This window comes from Tasmannia lanceolata, unplaced genomic scaffold (assembly GCF_043159265.1).
Source record: "Tasmannia lanceolata isolate RefF3 unplaced genomic scaffold, GAP_Taslan_0.1 ptg000018l, whole genome shotgun sequence".
NCBI lineage: Eukaryota > Viridiplantae > Streptophyta > Magnoliopsida > Canellales > Winteraceae > Tasmannia > Tasmannia lanceolata.
In genome coordinates, this window is record NW_027518695.1 from 68894229 (window position 1) to 68914955 (window position 20727).

The 20727-nt window shown below is 37.7% G+C and overlaps 1 protein-coding gene and 1 long non-coding RNA gene across 2 annotated transcripts in view; one reads left to right on the forward strand and one right to left on the reverse strand.

Moving 5' to 3' along the window:
* Positions 1-811: 811 nt before the first annotated feature.
* LOC143851095 (uncharacterized) lies at positions 812-8926 on the reverse strand. The gene is made up of 4 exons (XM_077360421.1): positions 8774-8926; positions 5591-6211; positions 2654-2829; positions 812-1753 (listed from the first exon to the last, which is right to left on the reverse strand). The coding sequence occupies exons 1-4, from the start codon at positions 8854-8856 to the stop codon at positions 1155-1157; spliced, it is 1479 nt and encodes a 492-aa protein (XP_077216536.1). The 5' UTR covers positions 8857-8926; the 3' UTR covers positions 812-1154.
* A 5310-nt stretch (positions 8927-14236) lies between these two features.
* Positions 14237-20727, forward strand: part of LOC143849538 (uncharacterized) — a 31787-nt gene continuing 25296 nt past the window's right edge. The window contains exon 1 of the long non-coding RNA XR_013235696.1: positions 14237-14711. This is a non-coding gene — a long non-coding RNA (uncharacterized LOC143849538). The remainder of the gene's footprint in view (positions 14712-20727) is intronic.

A 20727-nucleotide genomic window follows, 5' to 3' on the forward strand; every position in this document is an offset into this window, starting at 1 on the left:
ACCCCACCCGTACGGGCCGGGTCGACCCGCGGGTCACCCGTTTTTTTTTTTATAATCGCACAAACACAACTTGTCTTTTCTTTTTTAAACCACTGTTTAAGTTTATTACAACTTGTCTTTTCTTTTTTATACGTTACAATATACAAAGAGCAATTAATCTATCCATTAAGAGAAGGCATAAAACATAGAATGTTACCCACCAAAAAAAATACATAGAATGTTGCCCTGAAAGGGAGGGGATTCCCCATATTACATTCATGAGTTGTAACATATTCAAACTTGAAATTTGAATTTTAAATATATAACTTGATCATGGAATATAGCTTTGGATGGGCGTTGAATATGGCTAAATATCCCTTACAAACGGACTGAATAAGGACAACTTAAAAAACCTAATTTTTAGGGATAAATTTAATGTTATTGGAAAATTTGATTAAGTGGAGATTCTAAATTAATATTGGCAACCAAATTAGTAACGACAATTTGTATTGAGACTGAAAATACAGGGTCGGCAAATGAAAAAAAAAAAAAAATGAAAATACGAGGTTTTGACTTTTGACGGGGTTTTTTACGTGCACCTGCGGATCCACCCGGCCCGGCCCAGTTTTGATAGACCGGGTGGACCCGTGGGTCAATTTCAAACGGGTCAGTAATTATTGAACCGGACGTGTAATTTACGGGCGGGCAAGGTAGACCCGCAGGTCCGGGTCACTTTTTGCCGGGTCTAGTCTAAACCTCTTCAGTTGTGAAAAGCATTCCCTGTTAATGTGGAATGTGGCCTTTCTATTTTCTTAAAACTGACCATTTAAAGGGTGCAAATCGGACAGCTAGTATTCCTCCATGGGTGTGAGAGTTTTGGGTCCTGTCCCCAACAAGTGAATGGTTTGGACAAAAAATGACAGCCCCAAATTTACAGAGGACTGCACTTTTCTCATGCATGGAATCATGAATACAAGTCATACAAAGTTTAAATACAAAACTCGCAATGGTGGGGGTTCAAGGAACTTACAGTTCTGATTCAGGAGACTTAGCCTTGGATTCCATAAATTATCAGCCATCTTCACCTTCCTCGTGTTGTATAGTTGCTCAGCTCAGTTTGGAGAGTGCTTTCAGATTAAGATTTCACAGTCAAATGCCCTAGAAAGTAAGGCTCTTCATGTCATCTCTTGCTCTTTCAAAATCACAATTCTAGCATTCTCGCGGTCTCTTTTGAAAGTCATATACAATGGGGTGTAAAACATGCAGCACAATCCGAAAGGAACCGTCATCATTGATAGTAATCCCCTTGATAGTGCATATGCCTCACGTGCCGATCCGTGCGTTAAATTCACTGACTTTGGATCATAACCGTAGATCTTCTCCGAAAGGAGGCCAACAACAGGTGCGGCAAATGAAGAAAAGGAACCTTCGAAAGCACGATCGAATGCATATATCATGGTGCGATGCTTCGAGGGGACAACCTCGGCGAACATGGGGTTGTTTGCACAGGTAGCACACCAGCTTATTGTGAGGCCCATGAGAAAGAGGGTGGCAGCAAATATAGACCAATTTTCTACTTTTTGAGGGATTATTGTAAGGAGGAACCATGAGAAGGGAATGCCCATGAAGGCACTGAACTGAGCGCACATGACACGGCCAGCTTGTGGGTATATACGCGACATTCTGTCTGCGATAAATCCGCCGAAGAGGGAACCCATGGCACAGCCAATGGCAAAAAGGCTGAGAAGGGCAGCTGAGCTGTTATGATTAAAGCCTGCGAAAGAATCAAATAATGTATGCTGATGTTATTCACGTATGCGAAGATGATGTGAATAAATTCACTGGATTTCCTGTTGTTGTTCTGGCTGTTTTTTTTTGGGGAGTGGGGGGGCGGGGGGCGGGGGGGAGGGGGGGGGGGTTGATTTTGATAAGTATTAGTATATTTTGAATATAGTCACACACATATTTGTCAAGGGAATTTCTCAGGAAGGGTTTTCCCTCTCTCATAATGTCATGAGAGGGTTTCCCCCCTCTGTGCAGCCTCATTCAAATTTCGTAAATACATTTGGCAGGCATTTTTGTGATATTTTCACGATAGAAATAAAATATGAACATATCACAGTGAACTTTTAAAGGGAAATGATACCAGCACAATTCGTTTTGAGAAATTATATGGTGTAAGGCCTTACAACAATAAGACCCTTGTGCAGTGGAGGTACCATCCTAGATATTTGATCCAACACTTCTTAAAAAGTGAGTTGCTGTTGGATAAAATATCAAGGGTAGCACCCCTATCGTATTGTTGTAAGGCCTTACACCATATAAAAACTCGTTTGATAATTTCACTTTAACAAATCTTGTCTTTTATTATTTAAAGAGTGGTCAAAGGTTATTACACCAAGCAGCTAGCACAGGCCAATTAAAAAAGAAAACACAGACTAAGTTTTATGCAATTATTAAAACATGGTAGTGACACTATCAGTTGCCTCTTCAAAATCTTGGCAAAATTTCAGGATTTTGTTGTTTTATAAAAAAATAGCAAAAAAAATTGCGATATTTTCGAAAATATCTGATATATTTGTGACTATAATATTTGGGCCATTAAATCAGTAATATTTCATGAACAAACTCTGTAGAGTAGATAAGAGCTGTAAGGGTTTGAATCAGTGCTCACCGATCAGCTCGAACCACATGGTGAAGAAAACCATAGCAGTCCAAGGCAGCGACCCAACAATCCCTTGCAAGACAATGATTTGAAACGTTTGTACTTTCGTAACAGCTTTCACAGCCATCCAAGAATCACTCCATAAAGATGGTGACATTGCATTGCCCTTCTCAATTAAATCAGACCTGGAAATGAAAAAATCAGATAAATAATTAATTGGACCCATGTTAGTGTAATCCCGTGGACGGAAGAATTATATGCTTTTATGAAATTGTATAAAAAAATGTTATTTAGTGCTACACCAACATACCATTGTATCCTCATGTCTGTATGACTGTATCTAAACCGTAAACATGCCTGACCAGATTTTGAAATTGTTGCAATTTAATAAAACAAATAGATCTTCTTCTTTTTTGAATGGAAACAAGGAGACCTATTAGAGAGAAAAACTATTGTTGCTTACTCTTGTAACAAAGTATTGATCTGTTTCCTAAACCAGTGCTTCTGTGGTCACTTATTTTGCTTACTTCTAGATGGTAATAAGGACTCTCACAGTAAGTTTTCAAGAAAGAGAAGAGAAAATATTTGAATCTAAGTAGAGTTCAAATAGATTAAAAACAGAAATGTACAGATATTTTCTTCACAGGTATTTGAATCTGAGTAGTTCAAATAGATTAAAAACAGAAATGTACAGATATTTTCTTGACAAGTGCTTTCAGATTACTACTAGTTTTTATAAGTGACAGCTACATAGATGATCATTTGCACAACATTAAAGGGAGTTCCTTCTCTCTCAATCAACAAAATCATGAAGATGACACCAGACCAATAGAGGGGCTGATGACTGAAAGGAAGGAAAGCCTTTCTCATGCTTGTTAATGGAACATATATGTTATCATCTAGTACCTCTGTAATTGGAAGGGATTCTAAAAAATATATTAAAAGAAAATTACAAGTCAGCACTTGCAGGGCCTCACCAGAAGGGTGGTTCAAGGGAGCAATTGGAATCCAAATTCAATTAGAATAGCAAGTTCAATTTCATGACTTGTATTTTCCTGTTCTTGTGTGATGTCGACTAGTTGACTAGTATCACCGGAGCTTGGGTTCCTGGCTTTGTTGATGTGTGGTCAAATGTTAATGTAATGATGTCTTTTGGGGACATGCTCTTTGGATTGCTTTAGATGTCGAAAGAAGTCTAAAGTGAGATGGTATTGATTTTTATTTGCCCTTTTTCTTGATTCGGTGTGAGGGTATTATGTCTGGAAGAATGTGAGAAAAATACCATACAATTTCTTGTTCCTCCTCCACTTTCTATGAGAGTTCACCTAAAGTAACTGATTATTTTTTATGATATTGCTCCAGAAAGGTTATATGGCAGAAACCAACTACCTTTCTCTTGTTCATCTTGACTTTCTTATTATGTAATACAGTACCAGAATATATTTTTGTACTGTCGACTTAAAAGATAAGAGAAGTGAAAACAAAGCAGACACATTCGAAACTTCTAATTGATCAAATTAATCAACTAGATGCAACTGAAATTGAAATTCTTCTATTAGAATTCCAAATAGTCACCAACAGAAATCCCCCCCAAAAAAAAATCTAACAACATGCTCCACCTAAAATCCTTAACACCTAATTGAATTCAAAAAGTCTTTTCCCGCAACTTTAATTCTTTCAAAACCTAGTTAAAAGCATAAAAATAGTAGTCCAAAAGAATATATACAGTATCTTCCTTACATTTTCTCCAGTAATCTGCCTGGACATGGGACACCTTTGAACAAAGAGAAGAACGTACAGTGTAAAATAACTATGCCCTAAGTGATTAAAATGGAAAGCAAGATGGTGCCTATCAATTGTTGAAGAAACATGAATATATCCATCTTTATGTTCCTTCAGGGGGCATATATGTATGAAAAGATCCTAGACAATATACATGTATTTGTTTGTGTTCACTAGAGTTGGGTAGCAATATCATAAATGAAAAAGAAAACAATAGTAGGGCAACTGAAATATTCATTGCCAGCAAGATAAGTCAAACAGCAGCCAGAGTATATTGAAGTGGTGGCAGATGAGAGAGAGAGAGAGAGAGAGAGAGAGAGAGAGAGAGAGAGAAGCCTCATCCGAAAAAACCAAAAAGTGATCCAAATATAGACGGACTAGTAGGGAAAGAACAAAAGTGACCTAACCTTCCAATAAGAGCTTGTGGGAGTGATGGAAAAAAAAGAAATGAAAAAAGAAATGAATAACGGTAAACGAAAAAAATCATTAATGTAAAAAACAAGAAAATGAAAAAACTGCTAGTGTAAAAAAAACCCTAAGTTAACCAAATACCGGAAAAGATCTCATTTTGAAGGGGGGTCAACCCCGCCCCCTCACGCGCGCGCGCACACACACACACACTCACTTCTGTATCTGTCCTTGAGCTCAAGTCAACAGGTTTATAATGAATCCAACAAAACCACAATTTACAGACAACATACATTTGAAAATTCAACAATCAGAATAACTGCTGGGCCAAGGTTTGACAAGGTTGTCGAAGGTAGATGTTCAAAACCAGAAATGCAAAAGGGGACCATCTATACTATTTTGATTAACAAAACAGAAACTTTTCCCTTTCTATGATGTCCCCAGGATTTGAGTCACGAAAAAGGTAAGGTTGCTCCATTGTGACCTGGCGGTCACAGGTTTGAGTCACGAGAACAGCCTCTCTGCAAAGCAGGGGTAAGGCTGTGTACATCTAGCCCTCCACAGACCACGCAATGGCGGGAGCCTCGTGCATTGGGCCGCCCTTTTTTTTTATGATGTCCCCAGGAGTAAAATTCCTAAGCTGGAATCTATTGCACAACATATAGCTGCATAAAGATCTTAGATTGAATGAAACTAGCAACATTATCTGGTAACAGAGTAGCTGGATCCAAAGATGCTCAAGAAAATAAATGCTACCTTTCAGAGCTCTCACCAGTCCCATGAGTAATAAGTGCTTTCCGAGGGTCCACAACAAAAAGGAAAACAAGGAACCCAATCAGCAAACTTAGTAGTGCCATCATGACAAAAGCGCATCTCCATCCTGGTACACCCAAATATTCTTTACCAGCCATAACTGTTGCAAGAACACCACCTCCTATGCCGCCTATAGACCCAACAAGGCTTAATAATCCAAATCCTGTGCCACGTACACCATCCAGATAGCTATCGGCAATGAAAGACTGTAGTGCGGGTATCACAATGGCCAGCCCAAAACCATTTATTGCCCTCCAGAATGCAACTTGGTGAAAATGTTGACTCACACCCACTCCAGCTGTTGATAAGGCCCAGCATACAGTGCCCATTGAAAGAACTGTAGGGCGGTCATAGTGAAGGACTAGTATACCTGCCAAGGGCGATGACAGTGCCTGCACAAAGTTCCGAATGAACGTAAGATATCCTAGGTCAGTAGGGCCAGCACTGAACGCTTCACTGACTTCTGTATAAACAGCTGGGAGAAGATTCTCATCGGCACGCTCCATTATAGAAGCCATATTGATGAGAATAAGAGAGACAGAAATCCCAAAGACCTTCCTTGTTCTGTAAGATGACAAACATAATAGCAGGATATGGAAGAGGGAGTCAATTCACATAAAAGATAAGTAGATTTTGTTCAACTTTTCTACACAACTTGATATTTCATGCAGGGTTCAACTTTTATTCAACATCAAAAATAAACTAAAAATGCTAATGATACTTTGGAATGGGAGCTGTGTCGTGACCCTTGCTAAAAGGTATTGGCATATTTTCTTTTAGTTGCAGTTCTTAGAGTGATAAGATCATATGCAGAAACATTTTGAAACACACTTTGGACTTGCAGCCCAAAGATATGGATTTCAATTTTTTGAAGGAATAGTTTTCTAAGCAGACGTTGTCAATGCATCATGAAGATTACAGATCTTAAGAAAACATATTACCATAATTAAATAGCTATTACATCTAGATATGCTATAAACCAGTATGATTCACTACCCTATCCAAATTCTCAAATAAGAAGAAGATTTTAATACGAATTATCTATCTAAGGGGACAATGATACTATCTGAATAATACAAGGAGAGTGCAAGTCTAAGAGTACATAATTATGAAACTTCAGTGATGCAATTGTGAAGTGTTGTGTTGAGAATCTGACCAAAAATAATTCCACTCAGAAATAGGTCCCCACTCAAGGAATCACCATTCTGGTATTCTTCTTTTCTAACTGGAACTGGTGAGCATTCAATGAGGATGTCATAAATATATTTAGGTAGAAATAATAAAACTCAATAATGTATTGTATCATCCAAATGTAAACACATTGTTGGTGTTCTTTCCAAATGGCAGGAAGCTAGAATAGCTTTGACAGGAACAGCGACAACAAGAACTAGATAGTCATCCATTTAGTATCTGAATTCTGTAAATCATAGTTTCAATGCTCTGGAAGCCCAAACATTCCAGATGCATACCATGAACACCTATCGTATCATAAGAAGGTCAGCGTTTCTAGATTATCGGTGCCATTACCTAATTTAAGGATTGAACAACATCCTCATCTATGAAGAAGATTTGGAACAAATCCAAGACATACTAGACATTCTCTTGGGAGTGACATCCATTATTTTGTTGGTAGTCATGTGATAGAATCATGGTTTTAAATTTCCCCAAAACGACCGAAATGTTTCCATTTACATCCTCACCGAAACGAAATCTACAAGAATTCCTTTCACATCATTATGTCCCTGAAATTTTGACCGAAATTCCCTAAATTCAACCGAAATAGTCGGAATGACAAAAAATTGAACAATGTTATGATTTACATTTCATTCCATTTCATTAATGTAAAGAATGATATTTGGTAGGCAACATCATCGAACTACACAACAAAGCAACCGTATATTAGGCATGGGATGCTAGATCGGGCATAGGACCAATAATACCTTGTAACTCTAGGTGATATTGACATGGAGTTAGGGCCCTTAGAAGGGAGACTGGTCATTGTACTTTCGTATACTTCATTATATTGTACTTCTTTATTGACTTTACTATTCCATACATGTGCAACAACGCATATCACTAGGTGTTCCATGTGATTAAGCCATTATGGAAGGCTTTCTTCCTTATATGATGGTTTCTAAGTATGTATTTGTGCTTATTCTAGCATTTCCCCGAAGTTTTATCTTAAAATTTCATCATCTCCACATGTTTCCTTACGTTTCGATAATTTTACAAGGTTTCCACCGAAATTGAAATGTTTCCATTTTCCGCCGACTGAAACCAGAATCAAAACCGAAATTTAAAACCTTGGATAGGATATGCATTGGATTGTGCTGGTTGCTAGGGTGTTAAACTAGGGCATTACAGATCATCTTTAGGATATCTCATACATCATTGGACGACACAGAAAGCAAATGTTATTGGATCCCCTGTACAGGTAACATAAAAGTGAGACGGAACCATATGAGCACTCACTTGATTAACTAAACATTACGCAACGAACCTCGACGTAGACAAGTGAGAATTAAAAGAGTTATATTTGTTGAATTTGAATCTCATCATCATTACATTACGCCGATCCAAGCATCATTTCTACTACAAACAGATCTAGAGACATCAAATTAACCACCAAAACTACCAACAATTAACCACCAAAACTACCAAAAAAACAAAAAAAAGATCCGACTAAGATCCAAAGCATCATTTGTCACGCCCTGACCCCACTGTGTAGATATTGTCCGGTTCTGGGTCATCTACCCGACTCACTCCGCGAGGCCCGCCCCTTGGAGATGCTGAAAACGCGTCTACATAGGGAGAGGGGAAATCCACGTATAAATAGCCAAGTAACTTTTCCTCCCTTTCCGATGTGGGATCTTTCATAATTTTTATTAGATAATCGATTATGTTCTACAATTAACCACTAAAACTACCAAATCATCACAATCGAATCCATCATTTCCGCTTTAAATCTGACAAATTCAAAAGTTTCTCAAATAAATCTCACAAACTCTAATGAAAAAAAAAAAAAAAAAAACTTTACAGAACAAACAAAATCAAGAGAAAATTCAACAACAAAAGAAGAGATAAAATTGGATTTATAAACTGATAAGAAGTGGATCTACTACTTACTTCATTTCTCGTATTAATCTTGAGATCGAAACCCTAGATCGACGAGCAGTTCGAGATTCCACCTCCCTTACTCTCGTTAACATATCTGAGAAAGATAATGCAAGTAAGGTCTATCAAAAGTCCGAGGAAGAGGGATAGATTGGGAATTATTGGAAAAGAAGATTCAAAGGGTTTTGGATATTATTACAATATTACCTACCAAAAAAACGTAGGAATATACTTCTAAAACGGGTTGGATATTTATGGCGTCTTATACGAAGAAATACGAATGGTTTTGCAAGATAAGAGATAAAAAGACCGGCGAGATGAGAGATAGTCTTTTTCTCTCGCGAGAAATTGAGATTGGTCGAGATAATTTTTTGATAAGGGCACTCCTCACTTTATTAAAAGTATGGTATGACCACCACCGTAGGATCATCCAAACCCCTTTATTTGATGGGTCACGGTCTAAATAGGTTGTGCCCCAAGAATTATTTCCGTAGGTTGATCCTAACCCTCCGATCTATAGAAATTATTTTTTGGGGCACAACCTATTTAGGTTGTGGCCCATCTAATGGACATTTTGGATCATCCTATGGTGCGGGCCATACCTTACTTTTAATAAAGTGAGGAAAGTAATCATGAAAATACCGTAGTGCTGATAACATTTCCCTTTTTATATGGTGTATAAGCCCTTATAGTCCCGTATTTTTTAAGAAGTAATGTAGGGACAACACTAAAGGATGATCCAAACCGTCTATGTGATAGGCCACAACGTAAATAGGTTGTGCCCAAAAAATCTTTTCTTAAATGGTATTACCAATTATACCGTTTTCACTATATACCGTATAGTAAAATTTTCTGTAAGGCTCTGTACACTTCTTTTCTCCGGAAAGGAAAGGAAAGGATTTCATTTTCCTTTCCTTTCCAGGTGACATGGCAGAAGGAAAAGGAATCCAAGGAAACTGTCAAGGAAAAGGTTTCGTTTTCCTTGGAAAGCCTCTTTTCGATATATTTAATTGGAAACTAAATCTTGAGTAACAGGGAAAGAGTCAATTTCCACATCGTTTTCAGCTTTTAAACAAGAAATTCCACATCTGATAATATTTTTCTCTGGAAAGAAGTGAACACAGAAATTCTGTCTTGTCAGGGACAAAAAAGGCTGTTTTCCAGGAAAAACAGCACCAGGGAAAAGAAGTGAACAGAGCCTAAGGGAAATGTTATCAGCACTATTGTATGCCTCTTAGAAACAAAAGCTACCTCTGACATTTTTGATGAATATGTTGATGAAATTTGTGACAACTGGGCTGCTTATGCAAATTACAGTCACGCAGTTAAAGGGCGAATTTGGATCCTCTGGGACCCCAAAGTTTTGAACTTCATCGTCACATCTGATTCTCTACAACATATCAATGGGGAAGTCCACATCCTCTACTCCGATCTGTAGAGGGATTCAATGATCCTAACCCTGATAGATCAGAGGCTTAGGATCAACCTATGGAAATGAACTTTGGGGCACAACCTATTTAGGCTGTGGCCCATCTAATGGACGGTTTGGATCATCCTATGGTGCGGGCCATACTGTACTTTTAATAAAGTGAGGAGTGCTCTCATCAAAATACAGGAGTGCTGACAACATTTCCCTTTTTATATGGTGTAAGCCCTTATAGTCCCGTATTTTCCAAGAAGTAATGTAGGGACTACACTAAAGGATGATCCAAACCGTCCATGTGATGGGCCACAACGTAAATAGGTTGTGCCCAAAAAATCATTTCTAAAACGGTATTACCAATTATACCGTTTTCACTATATACAGTATAGCGAAATTTTCTTAAGGGAGATGATATTTTCACCCCCTGCAGTACGCATGCGCTGGGAAACATTAATGCTTTTCGACGTCGAATGACGTTATAAGAGGGCGCATGCGTACTGTAGGGGGCGAAAATATCATCGCCCTTTCCTTAATTACGAATTATACCGTTTTGTGCATTAAAATTTCTACTAGAAAGTAGAAACTCCCTAGATCAAAACGTATTCACGAGTGAATCCCCCTAAAATTTTCTTAGTTACCAATTATACCGTTTTGTACATTAAATAGCTTTTAATACCCATTTTACCCTTACCTTTTAAATCTCTCCTCTCTCTCAAATAAAGGAAACATTTCTATCTTTCCCTTTCTTTTAAATGAGATTTTATATGGTGTACTCCCGTATAATCCATTCTTTTAAAAAAAAATACTGTACGGGCCACACCATAGAATGATCCAAACCGTCCATCTGCCAGGCCACTACATAAATAGGTTGTCGCCCAAAAATCATTTCCATAGGATGATCCCAACACCCCGATCTGTAAAGGTATCCATATCCATAATATGGGGTTCCTATATAAGATTGGACGGGTAGGATTATCCTATGGAAATGATTTTTGGAAGTGATAAATGCGCCCCTTTTCATTACTTGGGACACCCAGCTGCAGTGTATATTATGACTGTAAAGGGGCTGTTGTACTTCACATGTAAAGGATTCAACAGATTTGATTGCAACATACACTGCTATTGGCTGTCCCATGTAACGAAAAGGGGCGCATTTATCATTCCCATGAGTTTTGGGCCACAGCCTATTTACATTGTGACCCATCAAATGGACGGTTTGGATCATCCTATGGTGTGGCCCAGATAATACTTTTTGAACAATATTGGACAGTATGGGCGTACACTATCCTTACCTTTATTTGATAGAGAGATTTCCAACCAATTTGTTGCCTTTACTAACGAAATGAGAGATTTTAGGGGTTTCTTCATAATCTACATTATCACAACTAGGGGCAAGGGTAAATGGGTAAAAGAACAGATTAAAAGCTACTTAAGGCACAAAAATCGACCCTACGTGTCTTTCTCTCTCCTCTGGGTTAGAGAGAGAGACATAGGGGTCGATTTATCACTCCCCTTTAAAATATCTCGGGGGATTCTTGTAGATACGTTTTTATTTAGTGTATTTCTAGTAGTTTTTCCTTTATCTTTCTTTTTCTGAACCAAGAGAATCAAGTAGAATGGAATCTGATCCCGATTCCAGCGCCTGATTCAGGAAATCTAAACCCACCATCAATGAGACATATCTCAGAAATCCCTTTTCTGATAAAGGAGGTAGGATCATCCAACGGTCACTATTTCGGCATATCTAGATGGTGTAAATAGTGGCCCACTAAATCTAATGTCCTCGTGCTTCACATCATGTAAGGAATGCTTAACAAAGATCTTATCCATTAGATCTAGGGCTGTAAATAAACGATTAAACTTTTCCTACCCTAAAAGCACGCACAGTTGGATCAAGGGATTTGGATATTCAGATCGACAGTAGATAACAACCTAGATCAATATTAGCAAGAGGTACAAATTGGGCCCACCTATTTCAATGATCCAACCGTTCATCCACTGGACTCGTGTACATGATCCAACAATGTATGATTTATGTTATCAAACACGTGGCCCTGACTTATTCTTTTGTCCACTATTTATGCATTTTCTAATGGCAGCTGATATCAGCACTACCTATTTTCGTAATGGCACTACTCACTTTGTTTTACAGTTTTCAGATGATACTGCATTTAAAAAGTGAAAAACAAAGTGGTAATGCGGATATCAGTCTCCTTTTAAAATACATGCATACTGATCGTGCACCAGATCTTAGTAATTTGTTATAGGGAACTTAACCGGGTAGAACTCACCCCTAAAAGCTAGCCATTAGAGGGAGGCTGCCCTTTACCTTATAACTCATCCCCATCCATTTAACATAATCGATGTGGGACTATTTGCTTTTGCGTGGAACCCCAACAATCTCCCCCTCCACTCGGAAGCAACATGGACCATCTCGCCCCTCCACGCAGCGGCGACATGGGAACCACGAGATACTACACCAGGGTTTTCGAGATCTTCACCGAGGGACATTCCCGCCCTCGGAGGCCAACCGAGGTTACCACGCCCTGAGCTCTGATACAACTAGTTGAGAAAATCTATTGTGTAAAACAATCCGATCGTGCACAAATTAAACAGAAAGTAAAAGTAATAAATCAAGCCACAAGATGAACAACAAGATTTTACGTGGTTCGGTCAAGCCTACATCCACGGGCAAGAAACATGATCTTTCACTAAGAGAAAACAATGGATTAAACCAAAACCAAAACCCACAACCCTTTCCATGGTTCACTCAAACAAAGGCCGTACAAGAGTGACCCGAGAGAAAACCACAATAGAAAACCCAAGAAAAAACACTAAAGAAGAAACCCACTTTCTCCTTCTCCTTCTCTCTCCGTCTTTCTTTCTCTTTTTATCTGTCTCTTCCCTTCTCTGTTTCTCTCACGTTTCCTCTTGTTTTGCCGCAGCCCAAGAGAGTAAAACTGTTACGATTACCTTAGAATTTGGCAAGGTCAGCAGGATATGTTTTGTGGGTTTCTTATAGAATAGAAACTGTTTTACAAAGGGACACTTGTTGTATCTCCAAATGGATAACTCCCAAGAAGGAAAAACCAAACGGGACCCTTTTTTGTTGCTCTCGGATCTATTCAATGTGAATAGGAGAGTGGTTGTACGACTTGGAAAAAAAACAAGCAGAAGTAAAACGTCTTTAACTCTTGATGCACAGTTTTGTGAACCAAGGAAAAAAGAGTACATATCCGACTTGAAGAAAGAGAAGAAAATGTGTGGGTTTTCTAAGGCACTCTTTTAAAGGGCTTCAAGGGTGTGCTCTTTGGGTCCTAGAAGGCATAGAGATTGTTTTTCTTGTAATCCGGACAGGAAGTTCAAGTTTACCCACTTCGACCAATTCTCTCAAAGCTTTATCAAGAGGGGTAGACAATGGAGTGAACTCTCTATTCGGCTTATGAATAGGCTTGTCTCCTTTCTGAATTGTCTTCTTGGAAGATTAACGAGAGGTCTCCACATTGTTAACTCCTTTAAGAACCACCAAAGGTTTCTTTTCATTTCTCAGATCAGTGGGCAGTTTCGCAACGCGATCATTAGCCAAAGCATCGTCAGTTCTAGTTCCCGTCTTAATCAGATAGTTGAAGTTTGGATAATATTGAGCGGCTATGTGTAGACGCCCCATTTTGACCGTACCCGAAACCTCTATATTTGTGAAAATCCCATCAAATCAGTGATGTAGGACCCCAAATTGCACCCTAGGTTAGCTTAGGGTCCCAGCTAGGCCCTGCAAAATTTCGTCGAAATCCGAGCAGATTTGCCAAATAAGATGAGCCGGGCAAGAAGCATAGTGTAAGCAGAAAATGGGGGTGGATTTATCCTGGAGAGGGCCGTGCATGGCCGAATAAGACACGTTTTGGGCATGCGCCCATCAATTTTTCGCGCAAATCCGCTCGCCCAATCCACTTATAGTGCCAATATCAACACAAAAAAAAAAAACTATAAATATAACCTTAAGCCATCATTTGTGATAATCTAGAATTTTATTCTAACTTAATCAGAGAGAGAAAGAGAGAGAGAGAGGGAGGAGAAAACCTAATTTCCTAGACCCTAACCTTCTTCTCTGATCAGATCCTTGCCAGATTCCAGCGAGATGCAGGCCTATTTCCGGTGACACATCCATTACAATTACAATCTTTTTACTCTTGCCTCCATCTTTGATCTGTTTTGAAGCTCAATCTAGAAACCCTAACTCCTAAACCTTTCTTCTTCGATCATAATCATCTCCTTTGGTTACCTCTTCTGGTGAATTCATTTGAGTTTCGGTCAGATTTCATTTATCTCTGGCACAATTTTGTATCGAGGTTCAAATCTTGTAAGATCTGTAGTTTCGGTCAGATTTCATTTCTCTCAAGCACGATTTTGTATCAAGGTTCAAATCTTGTAAGATCTGTACCAGATCAAGCATTTTCTTGTGGAGCTCTTATTTCTTTGCAACATCAGTGGAAATAGAAAGCTAAAAGAGGAAGGAAAATCTCACTTCAGGTTAGTAAATTTTTGTGATTGAATGGCTGTAATATAGATAGCTCTATGATTGTTCTTGATATGCTTTTAAAGTTCAGATAGGTGAAATCTCTCTAAATCCTGTTCAATTTCTTTGTGAAAAATGATGTAGTTGTTTTAGAAGCTATTATTTGGCCTAAAATTTTGAAGGAATCTCATTGAAATCTCCTTCATGATGCTGATCCATGAGTTCATATTCACTGGTGTGTCTTAATTTTAGCTTTAATCGATGAAATAATTCTTAATAGAAAGGAATTTGTTTGTTTTATTAATCTTGAGTTGTAAGAAGATATAAATAATACATGTGTAAAAGAAGAAGATGAAAAGCAAGATATATGGGGATTGGATGAAGGAAAATAGCTACTGTGATTCTGTTAATTGATGTTGAAATTCTGGGACATGGAATTGTTAGAATCAGATGGATTGAATTATATAGGTATAGTCATTATGAGTTTTCTAAATTTTAACCCAGAGTGATTAGCAGATGTGAAAATCTATAGCTATTGTATAAATGATGTTGGGAGAGGACAGTGTATTCTCTTATTTCATTTCATTTTATTTTGTGTGGTGAATAACTTGTAGCCATTGTTTCATTTTAATTTTTGATGTTTTTTTTTACACAATAAAGCTACATGAGTCTAATTTTCCTTTTCACTTTTAGCATTACAAGTGGTATGCGTTCAATTTTTTCTCTTCACTATTACACTATAAGTTTCTGTAAGCCCAAGGGTCTACTCTCCTATCTTGTTTTGATGATTCTAAACATAATTGATTATGTTCTTAAATACTAATCAATTTGCCTTGAAGTGTTGTGTTAAGATAGGTTTATCATTGAAGAAACCAACACTCCACATGGTCATGCTTGAAGATGTACCACACAAGAGTCAAAGGAGCTAAGTGGAGCTCACATCATCTCTCAAGCAAACATACACCAAATGGAAGACCAATTGAAGACCAAGGCTAAAGAGAAGTTGAAGGTTACATAGATTTCATTGTACATCTTTTCTCTTTAAATTTCTAAGTCAAAGCAAGGTTTTTCAAAAGAGATTTCAAAAACACTTAAGAACTTAAATGGTTTAGTGAATGGTTATGTGGTGGACCAACATGTTGGGACCCACATAAACATTCCAAATTATCTGAGGAATTGAGTTCCAAAAGCCCAAAATCAAATAGCATCAAAAATATAAAAAGTCTGCTGATTTTAGGCTTCTCGGAACTCCGAGAAATGGTCCAGTAGTTTTTTAACAACTTCTGACCATTTTCTCGGAACTCCGAGAAATGGTCCAGTAGAATTTTTCTTCCTCTAGCCGTTCTCTCGGAACTCCGAGAATTTCTCGGAGCTCCGAGAACGTGGCGATAGCTCAAAATATAGCCGTTAGCTTTTGAATTAATTTTTTTTTTTTGATTTCTTTAACCCAAAACGGTCATATTTTGTTGAGAAGCTATATATACACATTCAAGAGGATTATTTTCCTCTCTTGAATATTTGGAAAAACCTCCTTAAGCATTAAAACAACTTGCAACTCATTTTAGCTTAAGAATTTGATTTTCTCCCCAAACTTGCCTTGCACTTGCAAATCAATTGAATTTGGATTTAGGCTTTCACTTGCAACCTATTTTGGAGAAGTATTCAAGGGACTACAACGGGCATCAAGCTTTCAAGAGAAGCCAAGCTAGGGCTTCTTATCTTAATTCCCTAGGGAGTATCACTTAGAACTCGGCGAAGAAGGAGAGTCGGTGTAAAGGTGTCAAGGGCATCCTCATTTAATATCCCGTGGAAGTGTAATCGCCTCGGAGTTGGGCATCGTGGAGGTCTCACAATAGTGAAAATCCTTAAGTACGATCTTAAGAAGAGTGGAGTAGGGCTTTGCTCGAACCACTATACATCGGTGTGTTCTTTCATTGTCTTGTATTTTCATTCTTATTTTGGTTTGGTATTTTCTTTTGATTTAATCTTGTTGAACTAACCAAAATCTAATCAAGAGAAGAAAATTCAAATTAGGTTTAATACTCAAAACGAAAAAGGTATAAATTTAGTATTAAAACCAATTCACCTCCCCTCTTGTGTATTTCAATTGGTATCAGAGCCCCGTCTCTACTTTATTTAAAACCCTAACCGGTCTAGAGAAAAGATTCTAAAAAGGGCAAACTACCCTCAGCACCATGAAGGATACTCAAACACTAGGCCACCCTATTTTGATGGAACAAATTATGGATTTTGGAAAACCAAAATGAAAATCTTTTTAACCCAAGATTACCAAATGTGGAGAGCCATTCATAATGGATATACATTACCCACTAGAAATCTAAATGATTGGACCGAAGCCGAACAACAAGCTTCAAACTACAATGCCAAAACCATGAATTCCCTAATTTGTGCTTTGTCACCTAGAGAATTCAATAGAGTGTCAAATTTGAATTCGGGAAAGAAAATTTGGGACACCTTAGAAGTTACCCATGAGGGAACCAACCAAGTTAAAGAATCTAAAATGAATCATCTATCTACGCATTCGCCCGGATTGTCCACTCAAGAAGAAAGAAGAGCTCAGTGACGGATCATCTCAACCCCGATGCTATGGATACAAGAAACTTGGACACATTCGCCCGGATTGTCCACTCAACAATGAGCCTACCTCAAACAATCGTTTCAAGAGAAGAGAAGGCAAGAAAAGAATGACCGCCACATGGGATGAGGAAAATAAAAGTGAAGGCGAACCAAATGATGGAGAAGATTGCTTGATAGCAAAAAATGTTTGCTTCATGGCCTCAACAAATGACAATCAAGAGGTAAGTACCTTAAATGATGTTATTGTTTTAAAAGAAGTTCTTGATTCCTTACAAAATGCACATGATGAACTTGAAATTGAATTTGATAAAAATGTATCACTTGAAAATTCTCTTTCTAACATGACAAAGGAATTTGGTTGGTTAAAGAAAGATTATGAATTTTTAGATGATGAAAATGAAAAATATAAAATTGAAATTCATAATCAAAATGCTACCATCAAGATTTTAAATGAAAACCGACAAGAACTATCTATTGAAAACAACAAGCTAAAGCATGAAAATAGTAAACTATCTTATGAATATGATGAGTTAAAGAAACTCTTTGAAAAATTTGAACATGGTTCACTAAAATTGGATAGGCTTGTTAATATTCAAAGATTGTCACATGATAAAAGTGGACTTGGACATAAATGGAATACTACATTGTCAAATTATAAAAATAAATTTGTAAAAGCTTCTTCTAGTGGTACTAAAACTTGCTTTTATTGTGGTCTAGAAGGACATTATAAGGTTGCTTGCATATATGCTAAACAAGATAAAATCAAATTGAACTCTAAAGTAAAAATAAATGAACTTAGCAAGATTAGGAAAATTTGGGTACCTAAGGGAACTCACTTGCCTATTCATATGTAGGTATGCCTTAAAAACCATAATAAGAAGAACACATGGTACCTTGATAGTGGATGCTCTAGACACATGACCGGAGATCTCACTCAATTTGCATCCCTATCACTCAAGGATGGTGGGGATGTTACCTTTGGAGATGATAAGAAAGAAAAAGTCAAAAGAGAAGGCACCATAGGTAACTCTACCTTTCCCATACATGATGTACTTTATGTTGATGGCTTATCTCATAATCTTATTAGCATTAGTCAATTGTGTGACAATGGTTTTGAAGTAGTCTTCAATCCCGACAAATGCATTGTTAAAAATAAGATAGATGGAAAAGTAAAATTCATAAGTTCTAGAGACAATAACATTTACACTATTGGGCTAGATGATCCTAGACTCCAAAACATAACTTGTCTTAATGCCATTAGTGAAGATTCTTGGTTAAGGCGTAGGAGATTGGGTCATGCCGGAATGGATCTCATTTCAACCCTCTCCTCAAAAGACATTGTTAGAGGATTACCTAAGTTCAAGTACACCAAAGATCACATTTGTAGAACTTGTCAATTAGGGAAACAATTGAAAAGCTCATTTGCCCCTAAAAATATGATCTCAACCACTTACCCCTTGCAACTACTTCATATGGATCTTTTTGGACCAATGAAGACAAGTAGCCTAGGTGGAAAGAGGTACGTGTTTGTCATTGTAGATGACTTCTCACGATTTACATGGGTCATATTTTTAGCACATAAAGATGAAACCTATGAAAATTTTCTTAAGTTGTGTAATCAAATCCAAAATGAAAAAAGGTATTGCCATATCTTACATTAGAAGTGACCATGGAACGGAGTTTGAAAATATACTCTTTGACACTTACTGTAATGAACATGGCATCAAACACAATTTTTCGGCACCTAGGACACCTCAACAAAATGAGGTTGTAGAAAGAAAGAACCGAACCCTCCAAGAAATGGCTAGGACTATGTTACATGAGAATGATCTCCCTAGATACTTTTGGGCGAAAGCGGTCACCGCTTGCTATATCATAAATAGGGTATATATGAGGCCAATTTCTAAGAAAACACCTTATGAGCTTTGGAAAAACTTGAAACCAAATATAAGCTATTTTAGAGTGTTTGGTTGTAAATGCTATATCTTGAACATTAAAGATAACTTACACAAATTTGATAAGAAGTCGGATGATGGCATATTCTTAAGGTATTCTACACATAGCAAGGCATATAGAGTATTTAATAGAAGAACCCTAGTTGTAGAAGAATCCATGCATGTTACATTTGATGAGAGAGAGCCAACACCTCAAGAAATGCCACATGATGATGATGAACCTATTAAACACCTCTTACCTAAGACAAATGTTCCTCCCCATGCATCTACAAGTAATACATTACCTAGTGAGGAAGTTGAGAGTTTAGATGAAGACTCATTACCTAGGGATAGGAGAATATTGGTAGATCATCCTGAATCCCAAATCTTAGGTGATGCTACATCGCCGGTAAGAACTAGATCATACTATCGAAGTGTGAGTAACAACTTGGCGTTTCTATCCGAATTAGAACCTAAGTCCATCAAGGAAGCTGAAAAAGATGAATATTGGTTGATGGCTATGCAAGAAGAGTTGAGTCAATTCGAAAGGAACAAGGTATGGAGGCTAGTGCCTAGGCCTAGTGATCATCCAGTCATTGGCACGAGATGGGTGTATAGAAACAAAATGGATGAAAATGGAATTATCACTAGAAATAAAGCTAGGCTTGTAGTCCAAGGGTACAATCGGGAGGAATGAATAGACTATGATGAGACATTTGCTCCTGTTGCCCGTATGGAAGCTATTAGGATACTCTTGGCATATGCATCTCATGAAGGATTTAAACTATATCAAATGGATGTCAAAAGTGCCTTCCTAAATGGCTATATCCAAGAGGAAGTGTATGTTGAGCAACCTCCAGGTTTTGAAGACTACAAACATCCAAATCATGTCTTCAGGCTTGATATGGGTTGAAGCAAGCTCATAGAGCTTGGTATGAGAGGCTTTGCACATTCCTAGTTGAAAAAGGTTTTGAGATGGGAAAGGTGGATAAAACATTATTTATCAAAAGAGAAAAGCAAGATATCCTCTTTGTCCAGATTTATGTGGATGACACCATCTGTGGTTCAACAAATCAAAAAATGTGTGATGAATTTGCAACTCTAATGAAAAATGAATTCGAAATGAGCATGATGGGTGAGTTAACCTACTTCTTAGGACTCCAAATTAAACAATACCAAAATATGATATTTATAAATCAAGAAAAATATATAAAGGAGTTATTAAAGAAGTATGGCATGGATAACAGTAAGACATCAATAATTCCCATGAGTACAACTGCTAAGCTAGAAAATGATGAATTTGGCAAATCTGTGGACCAAAAGATGTATAGGGGTACGATAGGTAGCTTACTCTATTTGACAGCCAGCAGACCAGACATTATGTTTACTGTCTGTCTTTGTGCTCGATTTCAATCGGATCCAAAGGAGTCTCACCTATCGGCAGTCAAGAAGATCTTCAAGTACTTTAGAGGAACCCAAAGTCTGGGACTATGGTATG